We start from the raw sequence: 14,184 nt of genomic DNA, 5'->3' as shown, positions 1-14,184 counted from the left end.
AATTTGTGGTTTCCTTTGGAGTTGTTGCAGCATAAACGGTGATCGACAAAATTTGCGCTGTGCTTTCCGCGTGTTCAGATGACACATGTTTTTTTCCCTCCTCCGTTTCTTGGAGGAAGCTGCGCATTTGGGGTTGTTGGTTGTTTCGCCACAGCCTGATAAAAAAAAACGCCGGGCGGACGGGGATAACGGCACAGGCGACTTAGACAGTCGCCGGGGGTCATTGAGTGGTGACAACTTACATAGGGAAATATGAAGAGTCCGTTGCAGGTTCATTTGACAGCACTGTAGCCGCCAAATAAACGCGCGATCTGATTAAAGAAGGGTTATTGTATTGGGTATTGAAAAGCAAGAAGTAGGAGGGAAGCAAGACGATGACGGGGAGGGGGCCTGAGGTAGAAGTATTAGTCTGAGGCGCCGATAGATTTGGTGACTACCCGTACGGATACTGCCATCCACTACTGCGTGCTCCGTACCAAATGTCTATGGTGGCCGCAAGGGAAAAAAAGAAGAAGTGCAGGGTATACCGATCGGTAGGGAGGTGGGAGTGGGAATGGGCCTGGGAATGGAAAATGGGAGAGAACGGGAGCGCGTTTGAGATCGGACGGAGTCGATGAGGCTTACTACAGCCGATGCAAAGGAAGTCACTTTTCTACGGTTTACAGTGTGAATGCCGCAGCTGTCATTCTGGTAGGTACTTTGATGCCTCTGCCACCTCAGCTGAATCACTACGGATCGTCCACCGGCCACGGCTCTCGAATCCCTCCTTGGCCCGTCACGGCTGTCTCTTTCAGACTCTGGAAGGAATGGAGAATGGAACAGAAGGGGGGCCAGCTACGGGCACGCTAGACAAGGGCGAGTGGCAGGCCGCAGGCCAGGGGAAAGGAAGCAAGGCGAAGGCGAGGGACTTCGCATACGGAGTAGTGTAGAGTCTCACTCGCACTTGCGCGCACTGAGAAGCCTGGGGGAGAGACATACTCGAGAGAAGTTGGAAAAAATACCACAACAAGAATATGCGCAAAAGACTGGGGAACTTGTTCGCGTGGATTCGGAGCTGGCGCATGGACTGTGCCGACCTCGTCCAGTCATGTTGCGCGCTGACGGGAGAGGTGCGGGTACGCGACGGCCAAGGGTGGATTCGGGAACTTTAATTACTAAGGCCGTTGTGGCCGTCCGGGCGAGCAGCTCCTTCCAAGTTCCAGCTCCCAAGGCTCCAATGTTCTCTCGATGACTTGTTGCTGCCATTTTCCATGGGTGGATACATTGTGGCTACTCCTTGATATTAATGACTCAGGCAGCAAACCCCGAACTGTTTGCGACCTCTGAGTGGCTGGCCACTGTCTCTAGCCTCGTTTTGCTGTGGCTCACTCCCTTGTTCACGCTTGTTGGGTTTACGGACCAAGCATTGAAAAAGCAATGCTGGTTCATATTGGAATGGGCCCTGACACTGACAGTACATCCATCCATAAGATCTAGCTACGATACCGTGAAAGAGGCTGAGAAAGGGGGATGGGCAGAAAGGTAGACACTAGGTGGCCTCAATGTCCAACTCCTCCCGAGATCTGCCCTCTTCCTCCCATTAAACTGTGCCTTGGAAGCTGACAGGTGACGACGGCGTGTAGCTTTGGAATACGGGATAAGATGAAGTCGGAGACGGGACGGATACGTCAAGTATACGCCCCCGGGGCCGACTATGCGTGTCATAGGTACGGATACTGGACTCCTGGAGGTGTTGAAGGCGTAAGAAGATACTTGTCGCAAGTTTGAAAAGCCCGTTCGGTCACAAGTTCACTTTGAGCCCCTCACCTCCCTCGGCTTTCCAAAATGGTTCCCGCAGCGAGATGACGACTCTGACCTGCCGCCTGAGGACGCAAGATTGACTGATCATCGCTGCGCATCAAAGAGGCCCAGCTATATTGGTGCTAAGAAGCGGACTAAAAGCTGCGCTGGAACGTCAACTTGACAACGCCTTGGAACGCCTGAACGCACACGACCACCAAAAACACGGGGAAATTTGGGGCTGCGTCCCAGGGGTACCGAATTGCGTAGGTACGTAGCGCAAGGGGCCTCCCAGGGCTCACGAGTCCAGGCGATTGCCAAATCAGGCCGATGACTCTTTGATGTCTTCCACCCAAATGGCCCCCCTTCTGCGAGAAGAAACCGGCACCAGTGTACTGGATTGCGTGGGGCCGCTTCAAGGCTGGAGACATTTTCGAACTTTTTGACAGAAATGCATGTGGTCTATCTCCAATGTTTCCCCGGGGCTGTCCAATCGACGTGAGGTTGAACGGATAGAAGGTACGGGATACCTGCTCCTCCCCTGGCAGAGCCAATTTGGAAGGTCGTGGACGCGAATAGACGGTACCCGTGCCGTGACCAATCAGAACCGGTGCAATGCTGGGAGAAGCCGGAAGGCGCGGGATGGTCGGGGAGTCCTTTCTGCCTCCACTCGGGAGCCACTCACCTAAGGTCAAGGAAGGACCAAGTGCTCAGTTCCGTCCTGTCGGGAAGCTGCCTCCAGCCCCGCCGATTCCATTCCGTTCCCACCCATTGCTGTGTTTCGCCCACTGAGGTACGAAGTGCCTCCATACTGGCTGGCAAGTGGCTGCACAACTCTGCACTGTCCACACTTGCCTCCAGTTCGCTCCCCTGCTCCGGTACTTCCCCGCCGGTAGCGTCTGCTAGTCGTCCCCATTGGTGATTCACCACCAAAATGTCCATCCTCGTACGCAAATTTTTCAACACCAAATCCAGGGGCCATGATAGCTGAGGCGGACCCTTTGCTCAGCTACCACCGTCTCCTATTTCGATGATCGTGGCTCAAGGTATCTGTCACTGGTAAGATTGCCAGAGCTGGACCAGCTTCAACTTCTGGATACCACGCATCTTCGACCTGCTACCTACGATCAGACATTGCCAACAATGCTTCCCAAGCCACAACCGTTGACTTCAGGGGAAGTGAGGGTTGGTACCAAGCTATGGATCGCCTCCGCCAGCAACACGGGCAAAAGAAGAAACAACAAAACGCCAGCATCATATTCCGATCCTTTTTTCGCATTCCCAAATTCTCCTCTCATAACCCTTGGTTTGACTCCTTTTCCTGGGCTGTCTGAGACCCGGCCTGCTACGGATACATAGTTTTCTATCCCATGCCCTTGGGGCCTGTCCTTCGTCCATCCCTTGCCTACGCGGACGAATGGCGGCGCGCCCAAACTGACAATGTAATCTGCCCCTCCAAGTCCCCGTGGACCCTTTGCTTCAAGGGTCACTTACCGCATTTCTCTGAATCTCGAACACGGCCCGGAGATGGCGATGAGATCTTCATTGCCAATTGTCTCGTCAACTGGCAGCGGGAGCCATATTGGGCCAAAAGTCAAACTGGCCTGGCGGTGTGAAGCTTCTCAGATTCCCTGTCGTTACTATGGCAGGCCGCAGACTGTTGTCAAAGTCGTACCCTAACAAACGCGACGCGTCGAGACAATATTGAAGAATCGACATGTCCCTGGAACCCCTCCTCCGCAATTAGAGAGGCACGCTTGTACTCCGTACAACCGGCAGCATTTCACAGGCCAATGGCAGACACCCTGTTAAACGTGGCCAAGCACCTGAATTTTCCGCGACTCGTGGGGGCGCCTCACAATCTTTCACATCACGAGGCCATTCCTCCACGAAAAAGAGCCGCCATCGATTCTGCGGCACGGCGCAGAGCCACAGTCTCACAGATCCTAAAACAGGATCTCGGTCAGGCACAAGCTCCCCCGCCAGACATGGATGACCATGGATGATGTGCGCTGCAAGGCGCAGGTACCTACCTACACGCCGCCGTTAGAACCCTTTAGGCTCCGAAGGCTCGCGAACACAGGCACGTCAGACTCGGAGGAACGGGCTTCTGGTTGAGCCGGCTTACCTCCGCCGCCACGGACTGAACGAAACTTATCCCCGTGCCTTCATCATAATGCAGCATATGCTCTCTGTTTGCCGACCGCCGCCGACGGGTTAGAGATACAGTAGTGCCACTTCCTATCCGGCCGATGATCCTGTTCCCGTCATTGCCCTGGTCGCGTCTGATGCCGTCACCACGGTTCGACCAGGGAATTGCGGCTTATTCATCACCCGCCCCTAATGCGCTGCAACCTGCGCCCGTCCGGGGATTTCGCCTCCGCCTGTCACCGAGATGTGTCGGCTCGGGACTTCGGTGTGGGCTGTGGAGGATCGACGCCCGTACCCAGTCCAGCGGACTCCAGCCCAGTCTTGACAAGGTGACATGTTTGGCTTCGCACTTCTTCCCACGTGGGGCGCAGCCGTGCAAGTTCACAACGTGCGAGCGGGTGCCGTGCAGAAGCTAGCATCAGGGAAGACGCATGGCGCATCAATACATACGCAACATGCCGACTTGGAATCGCGTTTCGTTTGCAGTTTGCTTGCACATGTCTGCCAGTCACAGGTCCACTGTGGATTTACGAAAGGTGGCTCCGAGATGGAAATCCGATCATCTCGGACTACGCGTGGCTGTTGCACGATGCATCAGGGATGATGCAAGGCTGAGCCTGCTGCATTGAACCACATACGCAGCACCCCTAGGTTACTGACAGGTGACAAACGGAACCTCAAAATACATATCCCATGGCGTATCTGCAGAGTAGTGATTGCCCTCGCTGGTTTGGGAAACGATGTTGCAAGTCTGTCCTATGGATCTATTTCCACCCCTTTGATACGGCCAATTCGTTCAAGTACATGACTCCATGCCACAATCTCGAAGCTCCTGTCATTCGCCAGCATAAAGCATTTGGCATAAATCTTGAGATGTTAGCCTGCATGGTGCAAACAGGTACATTATCTCGGTGATTGCTACCTTGGTAGGGTGGGTTAAACGTAGACATATCATGATTATGTTCTCCCAAACGTGGGATATATTGAACTGGCTGTCCAGGTTATGCGAGTAATAGGTCCCCAGCACTTCGTAAATGACGCCGTATAACTATGTTGTTAAACCATGATCGGTGACATTCGAGAACCTGTTGGTATCATGTTTGCCAGTGGTGCTCTCGTGTCTGCCGCCAGCTGTTTGTGAACACTCGAGATACTGGCAAGGAAACGAGCTCCTTCCCCTACGATGTTTATCTCCAGATCAATGTCACGGGTCCATAGGGGGACTTGAGATTATCGGCAATCGCAAGACTGATACCAACTTCGAAGCTCTGTCTGACATAACCTCAGTGCAATAGTGCAGATACTCGTGTTATTGTGTTGTAGTAGGTATATAACGTATTGTGCAGTCAAATTCTATACCATATCCGAGAATCTCCCTTAAAAGCAAAACCTCGTCAAACTCGATCTCTCGCGCCTGCGAAGCCGGAAAGGAACAACCACTACATATCGTAGGTGTTGTTTCCCCGGATCACCCTCTATATTCGGACCACCGAAGCCACTTGACTGCAGCGGATAGAGAAAGGTAACATTCTCATACTATCCTACCACTTTCTTGCGCCAGCAGAGTCACTATCTTTGGTCAAGAATGTTGTTCAGCGTAAGACGTAAGGCAGAAGAACGACTAATCCGCTTTGATTCAAAGGGTTATCGAGATTCCCATGATCCACCCTCGTAGCCCGCGAGAATTCAGCCCACAAGAGTTTCCGAAACAAAAGGTGAAGTTATAGCGTAAAGTCCTGATCTTCTTGTTCAAGTTTGCAATTCTGTGTTAGGTAGAAAGGAGAAGAAAGGTGGCTTTCAGCCAGGGAATTACCGAGGTCCTCATCGTTCACTCTTGTAGCCCACAGGCGTTTTCGGACCAAATAGGCTGACGTAGACGTTCATGAGGATGGTAGTGGCATCACGAAGACGAAGGACACGCAGCCCTCACAAGTTGGGAAGGAAAGATGAAGCGTAGGGGAAATTTTCAAGAAGTGGGATCTGCATGCTGGAACATTGATGAACCCAGTATTCGGATAGTTTGGTGGCAACACGACTTCTTCCCACACGACGAGGGTACGGTGAAGAATGCCGATGTATCATAAGTTGTTTTAAAAAGTCCGTACTGGGTGGATGGCCGTGGTGATGAGGATGAAGGATGAATGATATCCAGCCTATCTTGATCCAACTCGGGGAAAATGGCAGCCTCAGGGGCTCCAACTAAGTGAAGAGGATGATTTCGGCTTTTTGGAAGACAATGGCTATAATACTCCACAACTACTGCGCTCAAAAGATGCCATATGATGTCGGGCCTCTGTACCCGTACACCCTCTCGTGATCATGCTGGCAATCTTCATAGCAACTTACCATGAGTCTCCTTCCAGGCTGACTGCCTCCCTTGCAACGACACTGCGTAGGCACATTGATATCATTTTCAATGCGGCATAAGTTTGGGGAAATCATGGCTATATGAAACGAAAGAGTCATGGGGAGAACAATGGAAGGGCAAGAAGGCGGTGGTAATCGATATTAATCTCGCACTCTATTTGAAGAAAATCACGCATACAGGTATGTGTAAAGAGTGAGCATGTTACAAACCTATTGCTCAAGAATAAATCAAACCGAGCGGAGTCAACCTCACAGTATTCCAGCATTTGGCGAAAAGTAGCGTCAAGAGACTGAAGTAAGGATGAAGGAGAGTACTTGATCGCCAAAGCATCACAGAGTATGACAAGGAAGCATGTTTGTTTGATTGATATGATTGGTTTTTATTGTCTCAGGGTCGGACTTCAGTCTCGACATCTTCTTCCTCTCTCCTAGTTTCTCATCCCTCGGCATATGGCCTCCCTCGCGTACCTAGTGGTATCGTTCTTTCCAAAATAAAAGCAGCTCTCACTCTCTCCAATGTGCGTATGACAGTCATGTCATCGCCATGAGTATTCCCATCCATAAAACGCCATCGCTTGCTAAGAATGTTCATCCCAGGTATCGTAGTACCATGCAGTCGCTAGTTTTCAAAAGACAAGAAAAAAAAAAGTCGCTCAAAAGATCTTCCTCCGCACCAGCCTGGGTGATTCCGGTTGCAGCTCCATTAGGTCCAGCTCTCATTAGGGTGTAGTGGTGGTAGTAGTGTGGTGTAGTGATGTTATAGTAGTAATTGATAGTAATGTTGTTCGACAAATGAGAGGTTGAGAGTTGAGATGTACTCGTGTGAGGCTGTAACCATCTATCGGTAGGAGCTGCCGACGGTGGAGATGGAGGCGCTGGACAGGACGGGCTGGATGGAGAAGAGAGGGCGGGCAGGGAAATCGGAGTCGAAGTCGGCGATGCCGATGCGGCTCGCAACTGCTTGTTCCTTGAGCATGGCAATTCTAAGAAAGACATGTTAGTATACTGTTTGTTGTTAAAGTGTAGTGTAAGGACTTTAGACTTACTCATCTGCGCTGATGCCGGCGAGGTCGAGGTTGCATTTTTGGAAGTTGAAGGGAGCAGAGATCTCGGAGCCGCGCTGCTTGACCTCCTTCCTGTTGCGGCGGATCACCTTGTTGAGGAAGACCTTGAAGCCGTCGTTGGAGTGCATGGCTGAATCGTGTTGCATTGTGAATGGTGGTGGATGGTGAAGATGTTGAAGTGCGGAATGATGGTATTATATGTTGATGTGTGTATGTAACTCCAGCACCGCGGTTGGTTCACAGGGATAAGATGTATTGTTTGTTTGTTGATGGTGATCGAAGGGATGATTCTTCAAGTTGTTGATGTTTTAGATTTCCGAAGATGGCGGGAGGATGAGTGGTGATATATCTTTCCTAAATGTTCCCCCTTGTCTCGTGGTCGTGGATCTGTGTTCCCGATAATCTTGATGTGTTCCTGAACTTCTTTGCTTTTTCTTCCAGCTCTCTGGTTCCTTGGTGTCTTGTTGGTGGAGTTTAGGCTCAGCCTTGGAGAAATCTGATGGTCAAGGATATAGATTGGTTGACTTATTGGATCGTTGTTTAATTTGATTCCTGTTGTTGATTTGAATACTGGTGAGAAGAAGCAAGCAACGGGAAGGAGAGGGTGGGAAGTAGAAGGATATATCTATTCCCAGATCGGTGGACTCACAATCATGGGGGCGTGTGGTGTGTGACGAGCGAAAAAGAAGCAAGGAGTGAATGAGTGAGTGAGTGAGTGAGGTGGAGGGTGAGGGTGTGAGGGGCGTGGCCGCGCTAGCATGGTGAAGACGTGCGTAAGGCACGTACGTCCCCGGGAACGATCGCACGCCCCCTCCTCCACTGAATCCATCAGCTCCACTCCCTCCCCTCCAGGCTCTTAACCGTACACCCCGTCCCCGTCCCCGTCCGCCTCTCTGTCCTTCGCCGTGGACTTTCGGGAAGTGCCTCCCTTGAGGTGTGCCAGTCATCTCATCAGTGCTAAAAGCATCCGAGGGAGGACGACAGTCGGGGAGCGGAAAGGGTGGAGGGGTGTGTGTGTTCGAGAGAGAGTGATGTGCGTACGGCCAAGACTCAGAGTGAGGAGAGATGTGGGATGAAACTGCCGCGTGCAGATTCGCACTCCCAGGAACAACCATACTGGACCAACTTGACCGCCAGACTGCCAGACCGCCTAGGTGCGAACACAACGCATACCATCGTAAAGTCGACCAAAGAAAAGTGTCCGTCCGTCGGCCGACGGACGCCACGGACGCGGAACAAGGTTAGGCGGGAGAGGCTAAGTACGATGGTCCGCAAGGATGTGGAGGACAGGGAGGGTTTTCGTGAAGGGAACAGGCAGAGGCACAGGGTGGTGTGAGTGGGTGTGTATCCATTGCAACGGACGTAGAGGCAATGGGGAACTAAGAAGCTACTGCCTACCGATAACGACGATGACTGCTACTACTACTGCCTTTGCTACAGATTCTCGCTTGCTGGGTTAAATGCGACTTCTTTGGGAATAGTTCCGTGATGGGAATTGAGCGAGAGAAAGTGATATCGATGAGGCTTATCGTTTTGGGCTGAGCCATCGACGTTGTTGCAATATCGGTTGTTTGAAGAAGAGAGAGTGAGTGTCAGGCATCTTACGTGGGCTGACTGTACCGCAGCAAACGGGGACAACGGCATTAGGTGAATAGGCAACAAAGTTTCCCAGTTCATTTTGTGACCACGTTTGAATGATCACTTTGCTACATTACGTGACTGTACTCCCTGGTGAAGCAAAACAACGAAAACGAGCTGCTGCTGCTGCTGCAAGAGAGAGAGTACCAGGCAGAAAGTAAAAAGTTTCGAACTCCGTGTTTGGATCGAGCATTGGATCGGGGACGTCGGGAAATTCCCCAATCACGAGACGGACAGGGCAGGACAGGGCAGGACAGGGGGCATAGGATCATCATCATCATCGCCGCGTGCGCGTGGGGGAGGAGAATTCTCCAGTGCTCCAGTTGCTCACAGACGGCCGGCCGTACGCTGATCGCCGAACCGGCAGCCCCCAGTCGGAATGGAATCCCCTGCAACCCTTGCCAAGATGCGAGAGCCCTGTGAGTGAGTGCGAGGATTGAGAGTAAGAGTGAGAGTGAGAGAGAGTTCGGACTGACTGACTGGGCTGAGTGAGTGCGCAAAAAGAGAGTTGACTGCCCACCCTCACATCGAATCTGAAACTCGGCGCCCTAAGGCTCACTCACTCATACTCACTCATCCACGGCTTACCGCTACGTTCCGTCCGTTGTGTAGTATTAAAAAAAAAGAGAATTTGTTTCAAGATTGGGAGGATGGGTGTTAGGTCATGGGGTGTGGTGGTGTGGTGCTTCGTAACGCTGCTGCGCAATACGCGCGCAACGAACATTTCATTTCATGCCTTTTATTGTTAGTCACCAACTCTTACGTGCGGTGCTGCGGTGCCGAGTGATGCGCAGTCGGCCGGTTCGGGGCTGGTGAGTGGACGAGATATGACATCGCGGACTTGGAATTAGACACACCACACCAACATACACATACACACAGACAAGGACACTGCTCTCCCGCACGGTTGGGTTGGTCTCTTTGATGTGACGATATTTTTCACCAACGAGTGGTGTTCTTACCAAAAAGGCCGTTTGCTTGGACGGGCTTTGCATACGGATACGCCAGCTTCCAGATATTCCAGAGCGCACGCGGGCCTTACGGCGCGTCATATCACGTCGTGCCGGCTGCGGACATTTTCTGAGGCATCGCGGAGGAGCGTTGAAGATGACCGTGACCTTTTCAGGAACACATCAACATATGCAAGGCACCATGCAGGTCCCGCCCGCCGACTACTCGTCGCGCGCCGCGTCCGCGGGATTCCAGATCGAGCTGGCCTGTAGGTAATCTGTCATCCTTCCTCTCATTTGGGAAACCCTACCTACTCCCCCGGCCGATGACACGCCGCCGCCGCCGCCGCCGAAGCAGGGCGTGCCCCCCGTGATCTGTCTCCGGCCGTGCCCGCGCGGGGTCCCTCATCATTTCTACCTTGCCCTTGCCCGCTGCTGCATTGAAGATTTGTGTAATTAGGTAAGAAGGAAAGAAAGAAAAGCGATCGCGAAACACCCCTGGTTCCCCCGCCGCGCGCGCTGTGTGTACGACGCCCGCCAACCCAGACGGCCGGAGTCCGGGGCCCGGTTGGGGGGGGGGGGAGGCCGGCGATGTGTGTGAGTGTCTATGTACTGCTTGCAGCCCAACCTAAGCTGCAGTGGGGGGTGTAAGCTCTGGCAAGTCCAAAAGTCGCAGGCATCTTCTCCTGGTGTTGCGCACGTAAAAGCCGACAACAGATTTAAAGTTGTATTGGGTCGGGCGTGGCATCATTGAACATGGGTACGAATTAGTAAGGCAGGGCATGGATTAGGAAACTCGAAAGGCATGGGGAGATAGGGACAAGGGGGGAGAGAGAGAGTTAGAGGGTTACAGCAGAAGCCCGCGTGATGCCGAAAGCTACACCACCTTCTTCACTAACTTCTCGAGACAAGTAGAGTTTGTCATCGGAGCTTTCCCTTCATCTTCAGGCGACAGCGGCCAGGGCTGCCGCGACGAGACGATAGGGCTCTTACTCTCTTGTGAATTTTTACGAGCTGTCTTGTTTGGGAGGGTCGTACTCCGTTCATGTCCGTCGCTATCGGCATCGCGATCGTAGAGTTGAGGTTACCCGTTGCCTCTCGCGATGATCGTTGGCATGAGGCACGGAGCGTGGTAACGGGAAACCCGGATGTGGTAGTACGGCAACGGTTTCCCTAGTATTCTGCATCCGTACTTCTTTTCTGAGTCTGTATACGGGCGGCATCATCGTACGCTAGACACTAGACACTCTGGTTTGAGCTTCAGACACGCGATCGACGAGACATTTGTACCGGATTCCAGGTTCGGAAACATGTCGTCGTGTGTTACCAAGTATTGAACCGGCCGAGTATGAGGTTGAGTCTGACATTCCTCTCGTTGGCCGTGGGAAGCGTGGAGCTTCAAGCATTCCAACACTCAATCCCATCTCATCCGGCCATTCCAGCGTAGCATCAGTCCAGCCCTCAGCCCTGCTACTCCACGTACTCTCATTAACTGGATATCGATTGCTGTCCATTCTTTACCGCTTCTTTCTTCAGCAGAGTTTCGAATGAGGCTGGTTTACATTCCAGCACCCATATCCGTACTAATTACCATCCCTGTCTCCGCCAGCGCAGTACGCAGCAGCTGGAATGCGATGCGGAACCCCTGCGACAATGGTCAAACCCGTGCCCTTTGGGGCTGAACAATTTTGCAGGAATGTAATCAAGGACCCCTGACACTTTGGGCATTCCTTGGGTCTTCTTGCAGCCCTTTTTCCACCCCGGACTCTGTGACTCTTGGGTGGTTCTTGATGCATTAGCTGCATTTCTCTAGGCATCATCATCGTTTTCTTCACCAATGATACCAAGACTCTTGGCTTCTATTAATGGACCAAATCTGTATGTACACGTCCAGCAGACGAGGGGGGTGAGGTGCATTTCTGTCGTAGTCGTAGTCGTCGTAGAAGTGAAGCCTCCACAGCCTCAACGCCAAGCACTGGAACGGACTCACGTTTCGTTTGGAGCACATGACCAGAGAGTGAGAGAGAGCCATAGCTTGAGGCATTGGAAACATCTTCCAAGCCTCAACCGTTTTAGAGGTGCTGACACAGGCAAGCGAAAGAGGCGTGGAAACGGGCGCTGGTAGAGACTTGTCAGCGTGTCAGAAGAGAGGCACAGAGCATTCAGTCCTCAGTGTAAGATGTTTAGTGCACAGAGCAGATACTGGACATGTCGGGCTTGTCGTGGCGTCTGTTTCTCTGCTTTCCCCTCACTCTGATCTCTGTCTTCCCGCGCCACATCCGCGTTTGCCAGCTTGCCCTGACAGAGTCCTACAGCCTACAAGACCCGAACGTGCATGGAACTAACGCCCAATCTTGCCAAGTTCCAGGTCCCGTGGGCGGTGAGCACCAAGCCGCCCTACCCTGAAGAGTCTAGCAAACGAAGAAGGATGGACGCTTTGGGACATGCCTGCGAGGGCTTCGTGGGCTTCTCGGCTTGCAGCAGGCTTACGCCCACCAAAAAGAGGTGGATGAGGGGGAGAGGGGAGCATGGGGAGGAGCACTGGGGCTGTCGGACTGGGCTGCACATCGTCGGACTGAAGGGATGGGGGCTTAAATTGGTTGGCGGTTGATCCTCATCACCAAACGTCTATCACCGGGTTCGAACGCAGACGTGCGGCGTACCTTGCCTAGCGGACGGTACTCGTGTGCTGGCAGCTGCACACGGAAGACACGGATGGAGATAGGTAACCTACATCACCAAAACTGCATATACGATCGAGTTACACGAGCGGAACCGTCAGGCACCACGGCTTTTGCGAGCTCCACGAAAGCTGCACGAAGCTGAAGCCAAAGGGGTGTGTGAGGAGTAGAGATAGTTGCAGGGCCAAGCAAGACGCAAGCACTTACTTTCACAGCTTCTCACGCGTCTCACTGGTTCCGAGCTGGTGGGTTGTGAACCCCGCTGGGGGATGGTGACACCCAGATGATGGATTGATGATGATGATGATGATGGCGGTGAAGCCATGATGCAGATGATTTGATGCTGACGATTTTCCTTATTCCGATACTGCGGTACCCGTACGTACGAATATCCGTAGGTATTGATTCCCAATGATTTGGAACGTATGCTTGCCCCCCCTGCCTTTGCAGATTGCAGCTTGCAGGCCCCCCTTGGCTGCAGACTCTCATCTCGCCCAGCAATCTGCAATAGGCAGATCATGGCGGGAAAAGGATTGCAATGCCTGCAATGCTTGCTTTGCACGTTCGCTTGCCCCTGCACCTTCGCGTTCGCCCTGTGCCTGGCGTGCCTGACAACCTGGGTCAACCGAGAGAAATCTCTGGATCGGTAATATCCCCAGCTCGTCTCAGCATGTTTGCTTGTTTCCTCGCATACTTTTTTCCTCCCTTCAATATCGGGATTTGGGACGTGAATCCCTCCTTCAGCCCCAAACCAGTTAAATGATGTGCCATTTGCCAATTTAACCCAGCAAATAGACTCGATCCAATAAAAGCCCCTCTAGCCTCCAAAGCCAGTCAGTGCTGACAGTGGAGGGGGCCACTCCTCTTCCCGATCGGGGGCTTTTTCAGCACGTATCAACCCCTGGTCAGATCCATATACCTACCTAGTAGTGTAGTGTATACTCCGTAGGCCCTGCCAGGCTTGCCAGCTGGCTGGGCTCCCTCTCTCTCTCGCGCGTCCCAGGGCAAGGGTTTGGCAGCTCGCCTCGTCGACGCCGTGTCCGCCAGCCCAGCCCAGGTCTCGACGATCCGTGATCTGCTGCAAGAGAAGAAAACCCCCTCCCCCCTGGTGGCTGCAAACCATTTCCATTGGATCGAACCCGACTGTTCGTTAGCGTCCGCAAGCTTCAGTGTGCCACAGCGGGACTTGCTCGGACTACCCAGCTGGAAAGAGGGGAGATCAAGAGAGGGGAGGGGATGACGGATCACAGATGGAGGACGCGGCAGAGGCAGGCGACGGCGTCACGGAGGCACCGCTTTCCAGATCAAGTGCCCTACCACAGTAGCTGAGTTACGGCCGAAGCGAAGGGAGAGCGAGGGTGGATACCCGTGAAGAGTGGTGGAGAGGGGTGTGTGATCTTTCTGGGACCTGTGATCTGTGATCTAAGGAGCTAGCTAGCTTGGATAGAGATAGTAGCTAGAGTACACAGATGGATAGATGGGTTAATAGGCTGGTAGAGTTTGGGCCAGTTCGTGAGAGAGCGGCGTGTAGCCCAGCTTACCTAACAGACTCGA

At 52.8% G+C, this 14,184-nt stretch overlaps 2 protein-coding genes across 2 annotated transcripts; both read right to left on the bottom strand.

Moving 5' to 3' along the window:
* Nucleotides 1–1,934: 1,934 nt before the first annotated feature.
* Nucleotides 1,935–2,210, bottom strand: CPAR01_11098 (uncharacterized protein; the record flags this gene model as incomplete). Its single annotated transcript, XM_060495357.1, has 1 exon — nt 1,935–2,210. One exon carries the CDS (start codon nt 2,208–2,210, stop codon nt 1,935–1,937), a length of 276 nt encoding a protein of 91 aa, XP_060345705.1.
* Nucleotides 2,211–7,135: 4,925 nt separating this feature from the next.
* Nucleotides 7,136–7,507, bottom strand: CPAR01_11097 (uncharacterized protein; the record flags this gene model as incomplete). The annotated part of the gene is made up of 2 exons (XM_060495356.1): nt 7,136–7,280; nt 7,344–7,507. The coding sequence occupies 2 exons, from the start codon at nt 7,505–7,507 to the stop codon at nt 7,136–7,138; spliced, it is 309 nt and encodes a 102-aa protein (XP_060345704.1).
* Between the last annotated feature and the right edge of the window lie 6,677 nt (nt 7,508–14,184).

Source organism: Colletotrichum paranaense, assembly GCF_030867605.1.
Source record: "Colletotrichum paranaense strain IMI 384185 chromosome Unknown Scaffold_9.1, whole genome shotgun sequence".
In the NCBI taxonomy this organism is placed as follows: Eukaryota; Fungi; Ascomycota; class Sordariomycetes; order Glomerellales; family Glomerellaceae; genus Colletotrichum; species Colletotrichum paranaense.
The sequence above is the reverse complement of the archived record's forward strand: the minus strand, read 5'-3'. Positions and strand labels throughout refer to the sequence as shown.